The 23,229-nt window shown below is 37.3% G+C and overlaps 2 protein-coding genes and 1 non-coding gene across 5 annotated transcripts; 1 reads left to right on the forward strand and 2 right to left on the reverse strand.

Annotated features, from left to right (window-relative positions):
* Nucleotides 1–172: 172 nt before the first annotated feature.
* On the reverse strand, nucleotides 173–2,946 carry LOC110789978 (50S ribosomal protein L5, chloroplastic-like). Its single transcript, NM_001426408.1, has 3 exons — nucleotides 2,618–2,946; nucleotides 1,304–1,504; nucleotides 173–667 (listed from the first exon to the last, which is right to left on the reverse strand). Exons 1-3 carry the CDS (start codon nucleotides 2,855–2,857, stop codon nucleotides 332–334), a joined length of 777 nt encoding a protein of 258 aa, NP_001413337.1. The 5' UTR covers nucleotides 2,858–2,946; the 3' UTR covers nucleotides 173–331.
* Nucleotides 2,947–3,033: 87 nt separating this feature from the next.
* Nucleotides 3,034–3,107, forward strand: TRNAV-CAC (transfer RNA valine (anticodon CAC)). Its single transcript has one exon. It is a non-coding gene; the product is annotated as a tRNA-Val (tRNA).
* A 10,510-nt stretch (nucleotides 3,108–13,617) lies between these two features.
* LOC110789987 (uncharacterized) lies at nucleotides 13,618–22,105 on the reverse strand. 3 transcript variants are annotated; one of them, XM_021994726.2, is made up of 11 exons: nucleotides 21,781–22,105; nucleotides 21,300–21,505; nucleotides 21,103–21,201; nucleotides 20,804–20,994; nucleotides 19,568–19,767; nucleotides 19,169–19,277; nucleotides 18,468–18,766; nucleotides 17,200–17,556; nucleotides 16,663–16,738; nucleotides 15,142–16,587; nucleotides 13,618–13,961 (listed from the first exon to the last, which is right to left on the reverse strand). In XM_021994726.2, the coding sequence occupies exons 2-11, from the start codon at nucleotides 21,383–21,385 to the stop codon at nucleotides 13,801–13,803; spliced, it is 3,024 nt and encodes a 1,007-aa protein (XP_021850418.2). In that variant the 5' UTR covers nucleotides 21,386–21,505; nucleotides 21,781–22,105; the 3' UTR covers nucleotides 13,618–13,800. The 3 variants fall into 3 exon arrangements, with proteins under 3 accessions (XP_021850418.2, XP_021850412.2, XP_021850424.2); XM_021994720.2 differs by having other exon boundaries at nucleotides 21,300–21,597; XM_021994732.2 differs by having other exon boundaries at nucleotides 21,300–21,436; nucleotides 21,781–22,104.
* Between the last annotated feature and the right edge of the window lie 1,124 nt (nucleotides 22,106–23,229).

Genomic DNA, 23,229 nt, shown 5'->3' on the forward strand with positions numbered 1-23,229 from the left:
CTGTCAATGTTACTCTGAAACAACAAGAAACACTCAGAACCATTGATACTACAACTATTTTGTGTATATGGATTGTTAATTTTATGCCGTAATATATGAAATCACACTAGAATGATCAATTCATCATCAGTACTATTTGCTTGTCAAACTATGTAATGAACTACTCAAGGACTTGTACCAAAAGAGAACAGGCTCTGTAGAAAATTGATTGATTAGCACAAGCTATTACATATATTGTTCATACAACATCAGTGTTTTGTTACACGGAATGCCAGAAAAGTAGATACATAAGAAATACTCACAAAAAAGAATGTTCAAGAGTGACCCTAGCTTAGTATCTCCTCCCCTTTTTGGCATCAAAGTGGTGAGACTTCAACTTCTTCTTGCGCACGAGAGTAGACGGTCCACTGCCCTCTCTAAACGGCATTCCCATAAGGGACAGTAGCTTGTAGGCTTCCTTATCAGTTTTTGCTGTTGTTGTTATGCAAACATCCATTCCCCTAGCCTTGCCAACAATCTCAGGTTTAATTTCTGGAAAAACACTTTGTTCACGGAAACCAACGCTGTAGTTCCCATGCCCATCAAAGCTATTTGGGTTTACACCTTGGAAATCCCTTGTTCGAGGAAGTGCCAAGTTGATAAGACGGTCCAAAAATGAATACATAAGCTGGAGCACATCAATAAGCATAAAAATCAGAACATTTTGAAGTATATCTTGGGGAGGTACTTCATTGCTATATGCCAAAAAGTGAAATAAATTACAGAATCAAACGTATATGACAGTATATATGTATGAAAATCCAAGAAGTGGCCAAAAGTTCTTCTCATCTAACTACAATCAACACAAGAAAACAGAAAAAAGATAGTATGACACTAAAGAACCATGCACAAACAGGTCTTTTACGAATCTGACCAGAAACCTGTTATGTCAATATCACTGTTTCATTTTCCACCATCAGTCCAGTGAAATGCCCTTGGCTGAGCCATAGAGTAGAATAGTCAACTTCTAGCCCTAAACACATACCAATTTCAATGAGTTTGAACAAAACCAGAAAGAAAGAAGTTCGACATTCGCACAATCACACTTCCCTTATCACCTGTTATTTCTAATCAAGTCCTTGAACAGCATGCTATTTAAACGAACCAAAATGCATCAATATCACATAAGAACATGGTTACACCTTAGGTGAGACAAAAAAGGGATGCAGCATCAAACTTATCAAACATTTGACTGATGAAAAACACGAATCAAGTCAAAAACCAAAATCAAAACCAGGAATTACAAGAAACAATGTAGACTTACATTTCCTCGTAGTGTGACTGCAATCCCAAGCGTCATACCTTCTCTGACCTTAAACCCTGCAATGGATGTTTTGGCTTTTGTCTTTACTGGCCTTTGCCCAGTAATCAGTGCCAACTCATTGATTGCAGCATCCAAACCCTTGGCATTCTGTGAAGCATCCCCAATCCCGCAATTCACCACAATCTTCACCACTTTGGGAACCTGTCCACATCATACCAAGAAATCTGAATTCAGAAAATCCTGCTACAATTTCAAGAAACACAATCTCTTTATCAAAACCCACTCCCTATGACTCCCCTTAAGATAATGAATCGTAACATGAAAACAATGTTGCTATCACTGTACCAGAAAGTATTTCTGTTATCTTTGCTGATTTTACCAATACATTTGAAAGAAATCCCATCAGACAATTAAGTAACTAAACTCATCCATTGAAATTGAGTACTTCTATACTAGAACTAAACTTAAATCCATAAAGAAATTCCATAGAATGCTCTAAAACTTCCCTTAAAACAGAACTCCAATTTCTACTAATACTTTAGGCCAGCTCTTTGTGAAAGGGAAAATACCTTATAAACAACCCCAGGCCGAGCTGAATAGATTACTGGCAGAGTTGGTAAAGTTCCTAATCTTCCCTCGTCTATAATTTCCACATTTACACTTATGATCATTAGTATTTCATTCCTTCCGAAAAGCGGAAAAAAAAGGCTTAATTGGACCAAATTAACAGATGAACTGCAGGATTTAAGTTCCAGGTTCGTTTTTCTATGTTTCAAATTAAACAGATACACTGCAGGATTCAACTTCCAGGCACATATATAATACTCTTATACTCCCTTCCCTAATTATATGCTCTCACAAAAATTAGTCAAACAGAGCAAGTAAAATGAGATGGAGGGAGTACTAACAAATTAAAAAGATAAACTGCAGGATTCAAGTTCATAAGTTCATATATGGAGTAACAAATTGCAACAAATTTAAACTGCAGGATTCAAGTTCATAAGTATGGAGTAACAAATTGCAACAACCACATACATTTATCTTCAATACAAAATGTAAAAGAAAAACCAATCTTTTTCGCTACAAGACTACAACTTCAAAAGATAAACCTAAACATGAAATTCAACTCAACAATCTCATCCAATAAACTCCGCAAAAATTGAAAATACATTTCGCAAATTCAGGACAATTTTGCTGAATCAATTCATAGAAAACATGAAAAACCTATGAATTATAATATTAAACACAAAAATGCCAAAGTTTCACTCCAATTTTTTGTGATGAAATTATGAAACAGGAGAGAGAGAAAGAGACCTCGAGAATGTTGGAGTAGGAGAACTCTTCCTTCAGAAGAGGAACCATTTTCTCGATATAGTTGGTCTTTAGACGATTAATCGTCTCCGCTTCGGCCTTGTCGACGAAAACCGCCGTACCTGCAGCCGCTTTGACTGTAAACGACGATAACCCGACACGAGGAGCGGCGGAGGTCCGGCAATGAAGTCTAACGCCGGCGAAAGAAGAGGAAGTTGATTGCAGTAGCGAAGTAGAAGCCATGACTGAGCAAGAACGAGATAGAGATTGAGGAGAGAGAACTAAAAATAGCTAAGATTACTGTTGGGTGCAGAGCTTCAAGCCTTCAATTGTTTCGAGGATTAGCCTTAGCCATTTATTTGCAGAGCTGGAAATGAAATATCATATTTATTATTTGAAGTGACGAAATTGACAAAACCGTCTGGGTGGTGTAGTCGGTTATCACGCTAGTCTCACACACTAGAGGTCCCCGGTTCGAACCCGGGCTCAGACACATTCTTTTGCAAATTTTTTGGTTAATTTTTTCCCCTTATCAACCATGACTTAGGCCCTGTTTAGTTCACCTTATTTCTCCTGGTCTAATTTGATCTGAACTTATTTTTTCTGGTCTGATCTGATTCTTCATAATTAAGTTTAAACAAAAATCTACATTTATTAATATTAAACGATTTACGTGTAAAATAAATGTTACACAAATTTATAATATTGTTATTATTTATTTGACTTTGTTCATGATTTAACTATTCCTTATATTAGATAGACCTATACATGATCTAGATGGATCGGTTACGATCTAGACATATAGTATATAATCTGTACAGATCGGTTCTGATCTAGACATGATTTGTACATATCAGTTCTGATCTAGACATGATTTGTACATATCAGTTCTGATCTGGACATGATCTGTACAGTTCAGTTCTGATCTGGACATAATCTGGACATGATCTGTACAGTTCTGTTCTGATCTGGACATGATCTGGACATGATATGTACAGGTCAGTTCTGATCTGGACATGATCTGGACAGATCAGTTCTGATCTGGACATGATCTGTACAGATCAGTTCTGATCTGGTCATGATATGTACAGATCAATTCTGATCCGAACATAATCTGTATAGAGTCGATATCTAGACTAGTTATGATTTGGACATATCGATTCTGATCTGGACATGATCTGTACAAATCGATTTTGATATGAACATATTGGTTCTGTAAAGATCGGTTCTGATGTAGACAAGATCATTGCATATTTGAACATGATCTGGACATGATCTGTACAGATCAATTGTGATCTGGATATTATCTGATCCTATCAGTTCTGGTCTAGATATATAACGGTTCTGGTCTATAAAAATCAGTTCTAATATGGACATATCGTTTCTATGGTTTTAAGTTGGACATGATGAATTTGAATGTTTTGTAAATGTTCTTTTATGCCTTAAATAATAGATTTTAATTGCACCGACAACAACATTATTTTTTATTAAAGCAATAATAGTAATAAAATATTAAATATAGTAACAATGATATAAACATATACCAAAAATAATAATAATAATAAAAATAAAATAAAAATAATAATAATAATAATAATAATAATAATAATAATAATAATAATAATAATAATAATAATAATAATAATAATAATAATAATAATAATCTTATCTGATCTGGTCTGGTCTGGTCTGATCTGAACTTATTTTTTCTGATCTATCTGATCTGAACTTATTTTTTCTGATCTGATCTGATCTGGTCTGGTCTGATCTGATCTGATTAAATCTGAAATAAGTAATAAGGTCCTGAAATAAGGTGAACTAAACAGGGCCTTATTTTTTAATATAAAATCACCTTCGTAAATTCTCCAAGACACTTGTCAAATTCTCCACTACACTTGTCAAAACATTGGCTAGATTATCCCATTTTCAATAATGCTAGCTTCAATCCTTTAAGAATTTATAATAAAGCTTCAGCAGCGTTCCACGAATGACAGGTAAAACTGCTGCTTGACTCGCACCAACTCAAGGGTTCACCTTTCACTTCACACACCCCTACTATTTCAACTGATACCTCCCCCCCTATCCAGGTTCGTTGGTTCCTGATGAATCATATTTATATAGGGTATTCTAGGCTCATTTAGGTTGCATTTCTAGGCATTCGTCTCATTTTAGTTGCATTTAGAGTCATAATTGCATAAGTCGTCGTTATTGTACTCTATTACGCTCCGTTTGTGTTTTCTTTGATATTTCAGGTGATTTTACAATCATTTGGGTGCTTTCGGAGTGTTTGGAGGTGGAACGAATGATCACCGGATGGTTTGAGTCGGAGACGAAGTGTTTGATCGGAGAATTGAGTTTTCCGGGGATGATTAACTCGATGTATCGCTTGTGCATAGCTCGCAAGATCCCTCGTTGGCTCGCAAGATCCCTCGTTGGCTCGCAAGACATTTATCGTAGGCTCGCTACATCTATCGTCGTGCCTCATCGCTTCATAGTTGCTTGCTTCACTAGGCCAGCGAGGGATGGCTCGCTAGCTCCCTCGCTGCCTCGTTGCTCGTCGCCTTGGCCTGCTATGCATCTCACTAGGCCAGCGAGGGATGGCTCGCTAGCTCCCTCGCTGCCTCGTTGCTCGTCGCCTTGGCCTGCTATGCATCTCACTAGGCCAGCGAGGGATGGCTCGCTAGCTCCCTCGCTGCCTCGTTGCTCGTCGTCTTTTCTTGCTGCACTTCACTAGGCCAGCGAGGGATGGCTCGCTAGCTCCCTCGCTGCCTATAGCTTCGTCGCTTAGCTTGCTACACACACGCGCAGGGCAGCGAGGGATGGCTCGCTAGCTCCCTCGCTGCCTATAGCTTCGTCGCTTAGCTTGCTACACACACGCGCAGGGCAGCGAGGGATGGCTCGCTAGCTCCCTCGCTGCTCTACCTTCTTGCTAGTCGCTCATCATGATGCCAGCGAGGGATGGTGCGCGAGATCCCTCGCTGCCCATGCCTCGCCATCTATCTTCCCGTGTGCGCGGCTCGTGCTCGGGTTTGGCTGCCACATCATCGCTCCATCGACCAATCATCGACGACTTTTATTTTTTATTTTCACATTTATTTATTTATTTTATTTTAGAAAAGAGAAACTATAAATACTTAAGGGAATTAATTTATTTCCCTCATGCTTTATTTTTCCTTTAGGTTTCAATTCTCCTAGATTTCTAATTCACGTTCTTTTTTCTCTCTTTTCTTTTTCATGAACTATAGTTTTTCTACAAACTCCATTAATGTAATTCTTTGAGGTATTATTGATTTTCCTTTTTATTTTATTTATTGCTTTTAATTATGTTTTCATTCTTAGATTTGATTTTCATTGTTCGTTTCATGATTGAGTAGTTTGCTTTCTAGGGTTTGGGAATCCATGTTTATATTATGAATCCTTATTATTATTGTTGATGGTTTGATTATTCGTTGATATTTCTAGTTGATTAGGTTTATATTGTTAATCTTTGCAATCTGATCAATTGTTTGATTAAATCATGCTAATAGAATTTAGAATCGAAAGATCGAATTTTAGAGGCTTACCTACAAGTAGCAATTCTGATTATGTTAGCGATCGTACTGCATATGTTGAATTGAGAGTGTTAAGACCCGACCGTAGGATTAACTTGTGCTCTAGATAATTTGAATATTTGAGTTGTTGATGATGTTTTGATTGATTTTGAACTATGAACATGGTGAACCGTTGCCCTAGATCTTTTAGTTTATTTTTCTATTTATTTTAGTTTAAACATTCAATCCTAAATTTCGTGACATTGTTAGTTTCGCCATACCTTGAAAGCTAGATTTAAATAGCCATCTCTTTGTGGATTCGACCCTGCTTACCCTACTGCATTGTTAGGAGGTTTCGCTAGGATTTTATTTTTGACGGGTGTACGACAGCCTATCAGTTCCCACCCCCTTTGGATACCTACAAACTCAACTTCGACGGATCTTGTAACACTAGTAGAAAATTATTAATTTGCTGCCATGACTTAGCGGCGTTAATTTGAGAACGCCTCTAACTAAATGACAAAATAGATGAATTAGGTGAAAAAAGCTTCCTTTGCGGCGTTATCTTGAATTATGACGCCTCAAACCATTTTAGTTTGCCGCGTCATCACGTTTAACGCCGCAAAGTGTTGTCCCAACAAACTTATTCACCAACCGTTTAGCTTCTTTCTTTTGCTTCTCGTCCTTTCACAAAACCACATTCTTCTTCCTTCAACCTCATCTCCACCATCGTCGTCTGTCCTTCGCCTCATCTCCACCACCGAATTCACCGGGAAAGTGAAGCTTCAGATTCATCTACACCATCACTGTCCTTCGACCTCATCTCCACCCCTACCGTTCTTCCTTAAGGTAAATTATGCTTCCTCTGACTCCTCCTCATCCTTGCCGTTTTTTCGGTTCAATTACTCTATTCCCCTCGTTTCAGTCTCTCAATTAACATGAATTGTGTATGAGTTATCGAATCTCTCTTGCTCTCTCCTCTCCTATCCTCTCTCCACCGAAAATGTAAACCCTAATTATCAAATTAAATTTTTGGCTTAGAAGAACCTTAAAATTGCTTCAAATTTGAGGTAAGGTAATTTCGTATGTCTAATTTCTTTTGCAAATTTGATGTTTAGTTGAGGTGCTTCGAAGAAAGAAGATCACAAATTTGAGAAAAACACAAGTTTTATTCAAGTAAGACATAATTTTTCTTGCTGAAATTCTACTAATTTTGTTAATTTTACTTTAATTGTTGAATTGTTTATTTATATTTTCTGGGTTTGATTTGAAATTAGTGCAGAAATGATGGAGGCTGTTGCAACCTCAAGTGCTAGAAGATAATTCAGGAGGTGAATTTTTGAATTAAATTTATTGATTTGTTGTGGTCTAAAAAAACATGGAGGTTGTTGCAACCTCATATTCTTTCTGTTTGATATGTTCTGCTATCTTTAGTCTCATTTTCAGAAACAATATTACTGCCTGAAATTAAATTCGTGTCATTCTAGGTCAGTTTAGGGTTGAATTAGATGCGTGTCATGCTAGGTAGTGTGTCCACATGGACTGAATTTGTTCTTGGGTTACATTTGGCTATGACTTAGTTTTAGACTTCACTATAAATGCAGTGGTTATTGAGAGCAAAATAGAACATTAACTGTACCTTCTAATTAACTGGGCAAATGGATGGAAGCAAACAAAGAACCAAATAAGGTGGTAAATAAGTTAAACATTTCTTCTAAAATTCAAACAACAAAACAAATACTCTGCCTATTACTCTATATAAACTACCATTAAGCAATAAAAGACTGAAAGAATCAGGTTAGAATAAATTGAAGAGTATCAGTGCAGCTGGTCTTTCCAACTAATTAATGGATATGGTGAAAATCGTATATGTATAATCCAGACATACCATATTTTTTTACCTATATCTCATTGTACAGCAAAATATCACAGTTCTGTACTGTTCTAAATTTATAACAGTATTTGCGTCGTCTTGATGTGTATGAGTAGATGTCTGATGCTGCTGCCCTTCTCAGAGTTATCTGTTGAGCTGGTTTTTCTGGTTTATTTTCAACATGGATGTCGTTGGAGAAGGCTTGTGTTTCTTTTTCGAGGTTTCGTTTATTTTTCTTCTCCAATCGCTTAATTTAGGAGATTGGTAACACCTCTATGGAACAAACAAATCTTTTATATACGTATTAGGTAACCCGAAATTAGCTACTGGTTAACTTTAACAGATGGGATGATCCTCTGTGGTAGAAAAAATTGGGATGGAACTGGTGGCAACAACCATGCTGTCGAGCATTACAATGAGACAAAATAGCCACTTCCTGTGAAGCTTGGAACATTAACTGCTGATCTAGAAGCTGCAGGTAGTGTTCCTGTTAGTTATTAAGTGTCTCATACAACAGCATGATATTTTATTTTATTTATTTTCTGCACTTATGTTTCAAAATTGTCATCTACTTTTGTCCTTTGTCTGTCCTTTCTTCGTGTGAGTAGTATCATCTTCCAGAATAAAGAACTAAGGATGCCATATTTATGATTCATTGCCTTTTCTGATTGCCATTTGTTTTTTCATTTGATTGCATAGTGTATGATGGTTGGTGTGCACTACAACTTATATATGTCAGGGAATGTTTCTCAAGTGCAAACTTGAGTTTGAAGCTGAAAGTCTTATTCATATTGATTGCTAATAATACTACAATTACATTTAAGAACATTGAAGTTATATTTCCGGAAGTCCGGAACCATGATCAACTCCATAATGAATCCCAACTTTAGAATTAGATACCAATTATTTTGGATCAGCATTAGATACCATTTTTCTTCGTCTTCATTGTTATGCAACTCCATTTGGAAAAATCCGTTTCATCATTCTTAATTTTCTGCTGTGTATTTGTATATGTCGTAAACCTGTTTCTTTAGAAAACTTGTAAAGTGAGGTAAATTGGTTGGTTGCTGATTAAATTTGACACAAGGCCTAGAAATGAAGGAATTTACTTGCTCATAGTTTGTAAGATGCCATTTTGACTCTTGCTCACTTTCAAGTCTTTTAACCCCCTCATTTCCAAGCTATCTTTAATTTTATCTCGCATGTGTTTCAAGCATGGTATTTGGAGCTTTCTTATTCCAAGGAGGGAAGAATTTGGTGCAGTGTTGGGACTAGAAACATGTTAGCATGAACCTTGGAATTTTGATACAGAGCAAGTAGAATAATCTTGGAAGTTGTGGATTGATATCCTAAAGGAGCAATTCAGTTTAAAAAGAATTTATGCCTTTGTAGAAGCTGAGCTAAAGGAATTCAGACTGCTTTTTTTTTTTTTTTGATTTCAAATACTGAAGCTATTGGCACTGCTGAGGTAGTGTATGATAACGTTTGATCTCTCATGTGGGCAAATTTTTCTATCACAAATCTGTTTAAACTGATATTCACACCATGTTATATGTGTATGCATATGCATGCAATCGTACTCTAGATCTCCTATCTGCTACCTAAGTGTTTTGGTGATCTTTACTCATCCCCCCCCCTGCTGGAAACAAGTGACAAACTACAGTATAGCTTATTGACTATTGCCACTTTTGTTTCTTTTAATGACCAACAGTCCAACATCCAATATGACAACTTCATATGTTAACTTTTATCCGGCTGGTCATGGTCTAATTGCTCTTATTTTGTGAAACTTTCATGTTGTTAATAATATATGGCTTGAGCCCTTACTTGGGAGGTTAGTTATTTTGTAACCTTATTTTCTTTTGCTGATATATTTTCCACTTTTTACGGGAAAGCTTGCAAAGTTGCAATTTTTTAAAGAATATGATTTAACAATGACGATAGTTAGAACTCAGACGTTAATTTCCAAAAAAAAAAGACACATTTGTCTCTTTGAATAAAAACTCATCTATAGCTTGTGAGTTTCTATCGGTGCAAATCAACTTATCTTATCTACTACGAAGTCTTTTCTTACAAACTTGTCCTGCTATTTATACAACTGTAATTACTTTTGAAATTTGTCAATTCATGGTGGGTGTCCCGGAGCCATGTAAGTTTGAACGGACAATATTATAAGGAATTAGTTGTTTAATATCTAAATTTAATTTGGAACTCTCGACTCTTTTTGGTTACACCATTCATCAATTTTGATTCTTAGTTTTAATATTTTTACAGAGAAGCATCAATCTGGTGAAAATTCATGGTTATGGTTAGTATTGTCATATACTGGAGTTCACATTATTATGCATCAATAATTCTTTGATTTCCAATGAACCTAAGAGAAAAGGTCTTGCATAAAATTAAAAATAGTTGTCTGTTTAAGCATGAAACGGAAAATTTGAATCTCAAATGTTAAAGATAAGAAGGAATGACAAAGTTTCCTGGGAGAATATTCATATCGGCGCAGTTGAAAGAAACAAAACACAAGCTTTGTTCTGATCAGACTTTCAGTTCTGATCAGTTTCAGACTTTCAGTTCTGATCAGTTCAAGCTTTGTTCTGATCAGACTTTCAGTTCTGATCAGTTTCAGACTTTCAGTTCTGATCAACTCAAGCTTTGTTCTGATTAGACTTTCAGTTCTGATCAGTTTTAGACTTTTAGTTCTGATCAGATGCAAGCTTCTATTTTTGTTTTGAGCTATGTGTATGTTTATCTGACACAACACAGCAGAACACACACACACACACCTGAAATACACACAACACACTCAAACACACAGCACAGGTAACACAGACAGCAGAACACACACACAACAGAACACACGCAGCCATTCTATTGCATGTTAGTTCTGGTCAAAGTTGTACAACAGAGGAAGGAGACATTCCTTTTGGAATTTAGGACTTGCTATATTATGTAAAAAAGGCTGAAGAAGATAAGTTCCATCTAGATTTTGGAGCCCTTAAAGAGTATTTTCCTCTTGTCTTTGATTTGAGCTCTTCTGAACTTATGGGCTATGCGTACTTCGATCTCTACTCCAGGTTCTGCAACTATCTCTCTTTCTGCTGACCTTATCCTAATTGTACTTAACAAACTGTCTGACAACAATGTCATTAATCCAGGAAAGGAAAATATGGCCAGACTTGTGTTTCGCCTCTCCAAAATGGTTCATTATCAGCAAATGTTGCTAGACAGGTGATATGCATAGGTCTTCTCATTTAAAAATTTGATATATGCGTGTTATCCGAATTCCACATTCTTTACTGGATTTTCACCGTGCATCATCATTCTATACTCAGGTTCCAGTTGTTCTACTGATGTCTGATATTTTAAAGGGGGATGTTAACTGTCCTGCATTACTGCGATTCTCTGAAGTTGTTAGTCTTTTCCATGAATTTGGCCATGTGGTAAGTTCTAAATGTTTTTTTAGCCCAAAGGTACGACTTGTTGAGTTTTTCTTTGTAATATCATCTTCTTGTGTTGTATAGTCATTGGCTCGCATGAACAAGAAGGACTCGTGGCTGTTTTGGTGGAGCCTTTATCTTACCGTGAGTGAAGTTACTTTTTTTTCCTTTTCCGTCTCCTTTAAAAACCATGTACTCCCTCCTTGCACATAAGTAACACTTATACTTTAGGGCATTGTAAATTAACTGTCACGTGGTACTTTCTTAAATATAACTTCCGGTTCCTGAATTTCTGTGAGGTCTTGTTTTGGTACTATATATTATGTTACAAGCTGGATGAAGATGACAACCGCACTTTTATCTTCTATAATTTGTGATTCTTGTTTTGGTACGTTTCTATTTTCCTAGCTGTTTTTAGATCATCTAACAGAAGATAACTTATTTTATGATATATATATTATTTTGTTAGGTTTTCCCGTCACTAAGTGGAGATCCTTTCACCAATGAGCAAATTGATGAAATACGAGACAAATGGGCATCATACTTCACCGAACATTTTTTGTAGATAATTAACAATTCATCGATCGGTCTCTTTTTTTGGATGTTTCCTGCTATTGAAATTATATATAATTGTTTTATTATATTTTTGGTGTGAATTTGTAACGTACGAAGTGTAAAAGATATAGTTATGATCAACTTGAAACTATTTAGGTGGTTTATTTTTGTAAACATATGATGGTGGTATTATATGTAAAAATCAAAGTTTCTTGGAAGTTATTGGTGGTTGATGATACTTTTGGACATTGTATAAATGTGGCGTGAGTACAGGTTCTACATTTTGGGTTTGTTGAATACAGAAAAGAAATTATTTATAAAAAAATATTACACATTATTCGCGGCGTTTTATCTCCAGCCATTTTACAATGTTTGAGGCGTTTAGGTAGAAAACGCCGCTTAACAATACTATTAATTTGAGGCGTTTTTCTACATATACGCCGCAAATCAATTATTCATTTGAGGCGTTTTTAAACGCCGCAAATCAATCCTATTCATTTGCTGCCACTCTATTTGCTGCTACGCCAAAAACGCCGCTAATGAATATAAAAGTGACGCCTCAAATGAATGTTTTTCTACTAGTGTAAGCACTCTTCAGCAACAGCATGCATTATCATAAGGGACAGTCAAGGAGAAGCAATTTATGTTTGCACCTACAATTTGGGTCACTCTCAAGCCTTTATGGCAAGCATGTGCTCTACACAAAGGTCTTCAAGAGGCTAGAAACAAGAATATTAGACAACTTCTCATAGAAGGCGACAATCTACTAGTCATCAACGCCACTAAAGGATCTTGGTCAATTCCTTGGAAGCTCCATAATGTAATCAAAGACATCAAAGCTCTCTTGCAGCAGTTCGATCATTGGGAAATCAAGAACATATACCGGGAAGCTAACGGAGCGGCAAATTGGATTGCAAATGTTGGTCACTTAATTAGCGATACCATGTATATTGAACCTTGTGATAGTCCTCAATTACTATCTTTTCTTCATGATGATTACGTAGGAGTATCCCTCGAGCGGAAGGGCTCCTAATGTAAATTCTTCTTACTTTAAAAAAAAAAAAAAAAACAAAAAAAAAAATTTGTAGAATGTATATACGCTGATGTGGTTATTGGAATTTCTATTGGATCGTGACTTCGTGAGCAAAACAATACACCAAATCACCAATAATGAGTAAAGCACTAAAGCTTGCTTAGTTGCTCCTCCTCAAAGAAGTTCCTACACGTTGAGAGCTATATAGCAATAAACTTGACTTTTCTGAACTAGTTGTGGTTGTCAAATGAGTTCAAGGACCTTATATTGATCATGAACTTAAATTCACTTACTTTATTGGACTTGAACTTTTTAGAAAAATTAATAGCCCTAAACTTATCTAAGATTCTTTTCTTGAATGTCAAGTAAGGCAACGAGAGCAAAGCCTTATAGATCATACAGGAAAAAAGATAGTGTTGACGGCTCTTTGCCACTTAACAGAAGAAGATGTAAGCCTGTAACAAGCCAACGATCATCTGCAAATGGAAAGCACAGCCCAACTAGTAACAATCTCAAAGAGTTGAAACAAATTCAAGTTTCATTTCACCCTTTTTAAAGCCAATTCCCCCGTGTAGAAAACAAAGAGCACGTAAAATAACCTCTATGCTAGACTTTGGAAGTTGGAACAAGAAAGGGAAAAAACACTACACTATTAACAGTTTACAGTGAGCACATACAACCCATCCTGCAAAAGTCGTCTGGGATGAAGATGATCATATGTTTTCCTTTCAGAATACATCCACAATCACAATACACTACCTATACCTAAAACCCGTGTCAAGCTCATGCCCGTACATTCCTCGGCTAGGACTTCCAGCTGCAAAAGGGGGCATTGGTTTTTGATTTGCCCGAAGTTCCATCTCCATGAGTCTTTGAAATGCCTCGGGGGGGTTGTTAGCAGCACCAAGCTCCGGACCTAAATTGCAAAACCAATGTAACCACAATCTAAGTTATCCGATGCTCAAAAACCAACAATAAACAAACAAACAAAAATATTAACAGCTGGTGAGCCAAAAGGAATTCCCTCAGTTCTGCACTTCTGCGTATTAACACCCAACCATGCCCATACCCATACCCATACCCAAATAGAAATGGAAATTCAATCATTGCTTAAACTAACACCCCACCCCCAAGGCCCCAACGACCAACCCCCCCTAATTTATACATTTTGGTTCTTCTTAATTCCGAGACTAGGTCAATTGCCTATTTATTATGCCAAGGGCTGCAAACTTCTGGTGAAGGTGCCCTACTTAGAGACACTAATTGACATTGATCCGTGCATTACATTCATCATTATCATTACCCCATTGCCTCAAAGAGGCTCCCGCAAGAAGCGGGGTAAGGGGGGGTCGGACGTACGCAACCTTACCCCTGCAATTGCTGAGAGGTTGTTTCCAATTGACCCAAAAGCGATAACGGGACAACAACGGGACGACCATCTTCTACTTCATGGAAAGGAAGCGAAGAGGTATTAAGAGTCATTTTGATTTAGTCCATCACATCCCACAGCCAAAAGAACAAATGAATCTTTGGCTCCATCGGAAATGGACAATGATCTGTGCATTACCTTTTCTAAAAATCTCTCCCTTCCACCAGCAGCTGTATTGGTCTTTTGCTGAAAAGGCAAAGTCCACTTGCAGTTTGCACTATGTTTGTTAGGTGGGAGGTAATACATTTTGCACTATGTTAGCTTATGTAGGAGAGGTGATGGTCAAGTAGGAATGAAAACACTTTGTATGTCATGTTGTACTTTGTATATATTAGCTTAATACGGAGTAGTGTTTTTATTAAGAACGGACACCAGTAAAGTCTTCCATTGGTTATCAAACTGGGATCAGATATAGCTACAGGCCTACAGCCTTTCGCTGGCTGATTGGTTCATTGGTTCTGATGGGTATTGGCAAGTTGAAACAGATTACGAACTACAAGCCTACAACTCCAACTCCCACTCTTTATTACAGTCTTACCAGATATGCCTCAAGATTAAAGAATAATAACTCTGACCCCGCCAAAAAGCTATAAACAATGCATGGCATTACGAACTGTAAAGCGAGAGTAAAAAACCAAAGGCTTGAGGTGAAGCTTTACGCCTTTACCTGTTGCGCCCATTCCAGGACCACCGAAATGTGATTGCCGTTGACCAAATGGGAAATTTTGCATTGGGTTAGGCTCCTGAATGTAACCAGCAGAACTGTGACTGGGATGAGGAGGCATAGGTGCAGCACTGGAAAATCCCCTAGCCAATTGAGGCGGAGGAAGATTGCCGGCCATGTGCATCTGCTGCAAGATAGCCGAAGGAATGGGATTATCAAACCCTGATCGACCAGCACCGGGATGTTGGAAAGAGGGGTGGCCCATGTTTGCAGGAAACTGATGATGTGTTGGAGCATCACGATGAATATTAGCCTCGGGAGGCATGAAGTTTAACTGTGGATCCAAATGTGGATGAGAGTCTAAACCATGAAACAACGGTCTATTGTGGTTCATTTGAGAGGTATGGAGCTGTTGAGAAGATGTATGTGGATACAAATTTTGATATGGGGGTTCAGGCTTCGGCATATCACGAGGACCATGCAATAAACGTGGGTCATGGCCCCGAACCATGTATCTTTCATCATTAGGAGCCCCACCTAGTGCTGCTAGTTTCTCAAAAACATCAACTGGCATACGTGATGAAGGGGGCAGGAAGTCTGAGTTAAATGATCCTGAATTGCGCATCAGCATGGAGTTCTCGGCGTTGATAGGATCAATGAGATTAATTAAGCTATCTTCTTCAGGAAGTGTAACTTCAATTCCCCCATCAAAGTAACCAAATTTGGAACCACCTTCAGCTGGTTGCTTAGAGTGTTCCATTTCCTTTAGAGCATCATTAAACCCTAACCACTCCCCTACTTTATCCATCTTGGAAATTCTATCATCTGGTGCAAAATGATTAATTCCATTTTCGTTCATTGCAGAAGGAAAGAGCAACCCATCTGGAACATCATTTCTTGCAGAACTAGTTCCACTTCTTTGGGCAGAGTGCAATTCTTTCATGAAAGCTGTCCCAAAAAGTGACTCAAGGGTCAATGACGACTTGCCTGGACTGTTTAGTCCATCAGCATCATTTTCATTGACAAGAACTCTTTCTTCAACAACTGGAAATGATGCCGCATCTTGTGATCCTACTCCTTTCTGCAGCAAAGAAAGAAGATGATGTGACGCTTGATTGTTAATATCAGGTCCAACTTTCATTCCTAAAGCAGGATGTTCATTCCCAGAAAACTGAGAATTTGAACTATCTCCGCCAATCTCTGAAAGAATTGACTGTTCAAGATCTTCACAGGTCAGCACAGCAGGCTTTGCTTCTGCAACATAATTATTAGAGAACTGCTCTGATATCTCAGCTGGAGAAGATGATGTATTAGACGTTTTGCACCCCAGCAGAGTCTCAGGTGTAAAAATTGATCCCGTAGCTGAAACGTCCGGAACATTAGATTCACTTTTTTCACCACCAACAATTAGTGACAGCAAATTATTTGGCTTCTGAGACGACAGATCTCCTGCAGGTTTTCAGAAGAGCGAATAAGTATGCTTCCAAATTGTTATCAATTACTAGACATTTGAATAGAGCTTACCTTCTTCGGGAAACCAATGAGAAAACTTGGATTGCAACGTGTTAGAGCTCCAAATATCATCTGTTTTAGCAGCATCCTAATAACATCATGCACAAAACGTCACAGTTAAATATCATCCAAAACAAAGATAGAATTCAATGTTGGGAGTAGCTAAATAAAGACCACAATTTTTTTCCTCAAAACTTTTCAAAATAAAGACATATATCATCACATTATGTCAAATCTCAAACTTATCCAGCATAAGCAGAATCATTAATGAAAAGTAACAAATCTATTTTGTGCGCACCAGGAAAATATTTCACCTCCACCCCAGCCATATATATTAGGTACAAGTATAGAAAACAAGGTATGACTTGCCCAGGGAGGGGAGGGGGTAAGAATCGAAAACCATTGGGTTCAAACGAAAATATGAAGAATCCTCAGACAAAAGTTTTAGGCCTCCGCAATTACAAGCAAGTATATCAAAATATCACACAGGAGTACGATCATATAAAAAGAAAAGGCATAACGAAAAATGCAAGTAAGAGGAATTGCTACCTCCACAAATTTGGATGTGCTTCCATTGCCGACCATCAACGGATCGCTTTCCGTTGAAGCATTGCCAAATAGCTTGTCTAAAATGGATGTTGAACGAGCAGGTTCACCCAGTAACTTAGGCCCAGTGACCTCAAAATCGAGCCCCATAATTTCACCATTCGCAAGGACCTCGCTAGCATCAGGAAGTCTTGGAGCCTTTGCATGATCAGCACCTTGAACAAGTGTAGGTACGTCAGGCGCTTTCTCAGCCTTAATATCTGATGTGCTACTCGTCTGACTGTGAAGGTCATTAGAATATCTTCCTTGAGCTTTGTTTTTCACATCTTGATGACCGTCTTCTGGTTCTAATTTTCCTATCTACAACAGGAAAAGATGTATGCATAAGCATTGAGAAGGAAGGAAAAAAAATCTCAGCCAAGAGTTAAACCCGGGAATATTAATTTACTGAATTTCTCACAATATTAAACCCGGGACCTGAGAATTATTTGCATGTAATTATCAAAAAATTCCTGCACAAAGTTTCCACCTATGTCATCACCAAAAGGCACAAAATTCTACTACTTATTACCCCAACGGTGTGGATTGTGGTTGGGGTAGGGGTAGGGGTAGTAAGGAGAATAATGGAAAGACAGAAAAGGGAGCAAAACAAAGCTCGAGCCAAGCTGCAAAAAAAGGTGAAACTCCAAAAACGGTTTGGGGGATTGGTGGCATAGAGATGCACAATCATTTTCTTATCATCATACAGAGAATAAAAGGGTCAAGTGTAAAGAATAAAAAAATGTAGGGCTAGCTAAGGAGGTTCTTTACACCAAAGTAACCAAACAAAGCAAAAAAACCACGGTAATTGGAAGGAAATATATAGGCTTGTGACAGCTTTTTCGCAATTAACACATTTTTGACAAGCTCGTTCTCCAGTCTCCGTGCTTTTCTTACAGAAATCGAATCTCCCAGCAAGTATCAAAATTTATTAACTTTTTAAGCCTAGGTGCAAGACTTTTGCATATAAAATATGTATAAGCTCCTTCTCCTTGCAGGTCTTGAACAAATGGACTGTCCTAGAAAGTACCAAACTTGCTTCTTTTTTTTGTATAGCCTACGGTCCAAATCAGCTAGAGGGAACAAAAAATCTGACTTAACCATCATAATTCATACACAAGGCAGGGAATGGAAGCATCGACCAGTTACCAGTATGATTTTACATTAGTTTCATAAGAAAACCTACTACTCCATATTTGGTTTAATCCCAAAGCCGGAAAAATTAACTATACCTCCATTGGTTCAGCATGCACAAGAGACTTGGCCATGGAGCTCTTTTCAACAACACTGCTTACAAAACCTGGGGGAACAAGTGGTCTAGATGGAGGTACTTGTGAGGAAACAGAAAGCTTGCTCGAATCATCTTGTGGAGTTTGTTTCAATACTTTTTCCAAGTCACTGGACGTTTTACCAGCACTGGTATTGTCAAGCAATGCCTTCTCTGAAAAGGAGTCCCCAGTCTTGCCTTGATTCGATTTCTGTTTCTCTTGAAGAGTCTTCTGCTGCTCCTTCCTCATGAGTTCAAACTCAACTGGAAAAGGGTAATTCTGTTAAGCTTAAGTTTGATGCAGACGAAAACTTGAATCACATCGATTATACTTCCTCCGTTTTTATTTACTTGCGTCATTTGCAATTTTACACTATTCATACACTCTCTTTTATCAAAAAATTTGTGATATATACATCATGAATTATAGTCATGTGGGATCTTGTAGATTAGTCTCGGTATAAATTTTCAAAATATCAACTTTTTATAATTTTAGCTAATGTATAATTAGAAACATTAATGGCTAAAGATTTGCATAACGCGTGAAACATCAAATGGTGCAAGTAAAGAAAACAAAGGAAGTATTGGAACATCAAGAAAGTGAAGAAAATTTAGATAAACCAACCAAACATCCAAAACTGGAAGTGAAGAAGAGTGAGAAGATACCTCTACGTTTTTTCTCTTCTTCAACTCTATCTTCATTGGTATCATCAGCTGAACCAAATGTCTCATCATTAAAAGAGTCATTAGCTTCTCTCCGAGTATGAGGTCCTGCCTGGAGGGAAGGGGAAAAAGTTGGTCAACAATACACGTGGAACATGCCCATAGCTTTAGCACTCAGTTGCAAGAAGATAAAAGAGCTAATATTTATATTCAAGATCTACTGATGAACAAATAAACTAAGCACTCACATCCTTCAGTTCTTTTTTCTCTTTATGAAGTACTCCGTATACACACACTCGGAATTCATACTAACATCAAAAAGAGAGTACCAAGACACATATAAAAATTCTCAACTAGTGATAATTCAAAATACAATGACATAGCATAAAATAAATTCTTAACCTTATATGGACGAGGAGGTTGATATGGTTCGTTACTCCTGTTAAGATGGGTGTTCTCATTAGGAGGACGAAACCTTGGAACTGGTGAACCTGCTGCATATCCAGTAGGTCTTGGAAATGAACCACTTCCAAGAAGACCATCATGTTCAGGGGGGCTCTGCCATGACCTCCTTGCCTGGCTTCCATAACGCCTTCCTGACTCTACACGTCATATGGTTTGTCAAGTATTATTCCAGAACTGAATACTGATAAATAGTCAATATGTAGCTCGGATTCACTAAGGTACTTCAACAAAATCCAAATTAAAAAACACTCAACCCCACTCCTGTAACAATTCCATAGCATCTTAAACTGACCATTGAAATCATCAGAAAGAATGAAAATCTTTTGACAACATTAACAGCCCCACTTACTCAAATTGCTGAGCTATGAAAATTGACAGTTAGATATAGTTCTGTAACAGAAAACAACTAAAATGGATATTCCATATATTATCCTCCACAAAGGAATTGACAGACCAAGTTAACATAAAAAAAACTGTCTTCTTTTGAAGCAATTGGAAAAGTTCTAGGATTACCTTCTCTTTCAAGACCAAGATAGATAGTAACTAAATTATATGGCAAGCCAGTTTATCAGCATTCAAGGACAGGCTTTGTTTTCAATTTCTTATCATTTAAACCCCAGTGTATCTGACCAGAGTGATCACACATGTTTTTGATTTCCTACAACATACAGTCATCCGTCCATCCTTCCCTCAAAAAAAAAAAAAACATCTGTCCATCCCTGTATTGCAGGGAACAAAATCATCCACTTATCTAACCATCATGTTTTTTATCCTCAACCTATTTGCTATTTTCCTCTAAAACTAGAACCTGTTGCAGAAGACTAGGTTTGGGAAAAGGGGGGGGGGGGGGGGGGGGGGGGGGGGGGGGGGGGGGGTTGTTCTCCTTAGCATCAAACTATTCTTCTATATCTCGCAGTATAGGCATCATTCATTATACATCAGATCACTACCACGACTAAGTGACTAACACAAAAGATATGAATAGAACTATTCAGGGAAGAAAATGTCCTATGTACACTACACAAGAACGAGTTACGAAGGTAGAGTAACAAAAACTTCAATTTATCAAGGAACACATGTTTAAAGGAAAAACAGAAACCAAACTGATCGGCAAAAATAACAAGTAAACTTAAAAAAACTGATAGCAACAAAAATGAGTCTAAAAAAAGATACCTGAATCCGAATCTGTATCGTTTCGCACACTTGAACGACTATCCCACCTGTTCGGTCCTCTAGGAAAATTACCCGAATCCCCTTTCGCTGGCACGGATGATCCATACTCAGTTCGCTTGAAACCTTGCAATAATGAACTTCCTGGGAATCGCTGACGGTCATGGATGCCATTGGAAGCATCATCAAAATCACTGATCAATTATCATCCCCATTATTAATGCCACAAGGATGAAAACCTACTCGACAGCGGAAAGATGTCTAAGAAATAGTGTTTGCAAGTCTTAAAAAGAACCTAATACCTCAGAAGTGATTCATCAAAACCCCTGGGTAGCTTTTTACAAACTTCCAACTCACTCAATGACAAAAGGAACTCCCTCGTATATGACATGCTCGGTTTCCTGTGGTAGTAAAACAAACTCATCACCAGATTAACACCAACAAAAGACAGAAAATTGACTATGATAATCAATAAGTAATAACTGAGGTGATCATGTACTTTGAGGATGTTGCGCTTGAGTCCTCCAGCTGCACCACCGAGAGTCGTTCCTCGACTTCAGAACTCGCGTCCGACATGACAGACATAAACAAGAATACACTTCCACGCAATCACAACCAAATGCACCACTCTTCAGACTAAAGTATTTCAGGATATCAGCAATCAAAATCTAATATACCATCATCCGCACCGAGACCCTTGATTCTCTTGAGAAATAAACATTCCAGCCAAAAGCAATCAATTATAACCAATCAACAAACCCTATAGAGGTCAAATTAAGCTCATCCCACTTCGTGATCTAGTCAAATTAATATACAATCAATCAATATTACTTGAGAAGATATTCTTTAAATTAAAATCACAATCCACAATCTCCGAAATTCAAGCTCAAAATAAACACATATACACAGTTGTACTCATCTCTTTGACATCAAAGCCATTTCAAAATTGAAATTCAACATCTAAATCGAGAAATTCCTACCTTAAAACCGCATTGAATTCCAATAATAGCAACCTCAGATAAGCATTTCGATTACTTTTGCCCCTTTTTATGCTCCTCTTGCCTTCGATAGAAATCAAACAGTGTGCTCTTTGCAACAAATTAGGGTTTTTTTTTAAAAAAAAATGCCTAATTTCTAGGTTGACTATTACGATTGTAAGATTACAAAGGGGGAAGAACCACCTGAGATAGGATTCATAGGAGAGAGAAATTCAATCAAACTTTATGAATTTGATGGGTTTTTCCTCCTAATTTTCTTACCTTTGTAAAAATGGATCGTTTTTTAAGAGAGAGAAAAGAAGAAGGGTTCTCAGAAGAAGAAAGGAGGGAAGAAAAGATATTGACGTTAGCCCACTCGCGCTTAACTTGTCGTGCAGAATACGCTCTTGAGTGTAGAACAAGTGTGTTCAGATCCGACCAAGTGAACACGATGGGTATGTCCGACCGTTTAGAATCCAAACCGTTTAGAACCCGTGAGCTAAAATCTGAAATCTGTTATGGTCCGATTATATTCAACTCAAATCCGACCCAACCCGTTAATATTGATCTGATCAATACCTAGTATTTAAAAGCATAACCATCATCATTTCAATGACACATAAGCAATACTATTTTGATGACACGTGTCTCAATCTTAGTAATCTTTCTATTTACTTTTTGTTATAAAATAATAATAATGGTCATTCATTATTCTACTTTATCGTCATAAGTTATTACGTAGTTATTAAGATCTGAATCCGATAACAGCCCGATCCGTGACAATCCGAATCCGTTTAATCCGAACCGAAGTGATCCGAAACTCGTTTATGATCCGATCCGTTTGAACTCGAATTTGTTCCAACCAGAGGAAAATTCGTATAAGTCAATCCGTTTGTAATCCGTGACCCTTTTAATCTGAATCGTTTCAACCATGACTCGTTTAATCCGAACCGTTTCAACTCATGACCAGTTTAATCCCAAACCAGTTTCGATCAGAACCCGTTTAACCCAAACTGTATCACGACCCATAAGAGAACATTAATTATGTTGCACTACCAATTAAGCGTATGACTATTAGTTATACAGTGTACTTGTACTTCATGTCTCTCTTTATATACTCTACTCAAATGAAACTTGTAATTGAGGTGATTAAGGGGTAAATGAATCTGCTTTAGTTCAACTACTTAAGAGTTTACTTGTAAAATTAATCATAAGTTGTAAATATTTTGACTCATGGATATGCCATTTCATCATAAGTTGTAAATATTTTGACTCATGGTTATCATCATCAATCCATAAGTTATTATTAGTTTGTTAAAGTAATAACATGTGGACGTATACTTTTTATTTAGTTACAATTTATACTCGTTAACTATAACTTTGTTAGTTAATTAATAAATGTTTCGTTAATACGAAGTAATAAATTTTACTCCGTATTAGTTATTAGTTCAT

This window comes from Spinacia oleracea, chromosome 2 (assembly GCF_020520425.1).
Source record: "Spinacia oleracea cultivar Varoflay chromosome 2, BTI_SOV_V1, whole genome shotgun sequence".
NCBI lineage: Eukaryota > Viridiplantae > Streptophyta > Magnoliopsida > Caryophyllales > Amaranthaceae > Spinacia > Spinacia oleracea.

What these genes read in the sequence shown, in the direction of transcription:
- LOC110789978 (NM_001426408.1), bottom strand. Translation starts at nt 2,857, where the DNA reads ATGGCTTCTACTTCGCTACTGCAATCAACTTCCTCTTCTTTCGCCGGC. An exon ending in CCTACTCCAACATTCTCGAG is followed by an intron (nt 1,505 to 2,617) that starts GTCTCTTTCTCT and finishes TGATGTGGACAG; the next exon opens with GTTCCCAAAGTGGTGAAGAT. An exon ending in CAGTCACACTACGAGGAAAT is followed by an intron (nt 668 to 1,303) that starts GTAAGTCTACAT and finishes GATGTGCTCCAG; the next exon opens with CTTATGTATTCATTTTTGGA.
- LOC110789987 (XM_021994726.2), bottom strand. Translation starts at nt 21,385, where the DNA reads ATGTCTGTCATGTCGGACGCGAGTTCTGAAGTCGAGGAACGACTCTCG. An exon ending in AACCTCCTCGTCCATATAAG is followed by an intron (nt 19,278 to 19,567) that starts GTTAAGAATTTA and finishes CCTTCCCTCCAG; the next exon opens with GCAGGACCTCATACTCGGAG. An exon ending in TCATTGGTTTCCCGAAGAAG is followed by an intron (nt 16,588 to 16,662) that starts GTAAGCTCTATT and finishes GAAAACCTGCAG; the next exon opens with GAGATCTGTCGTCTCAGAAG.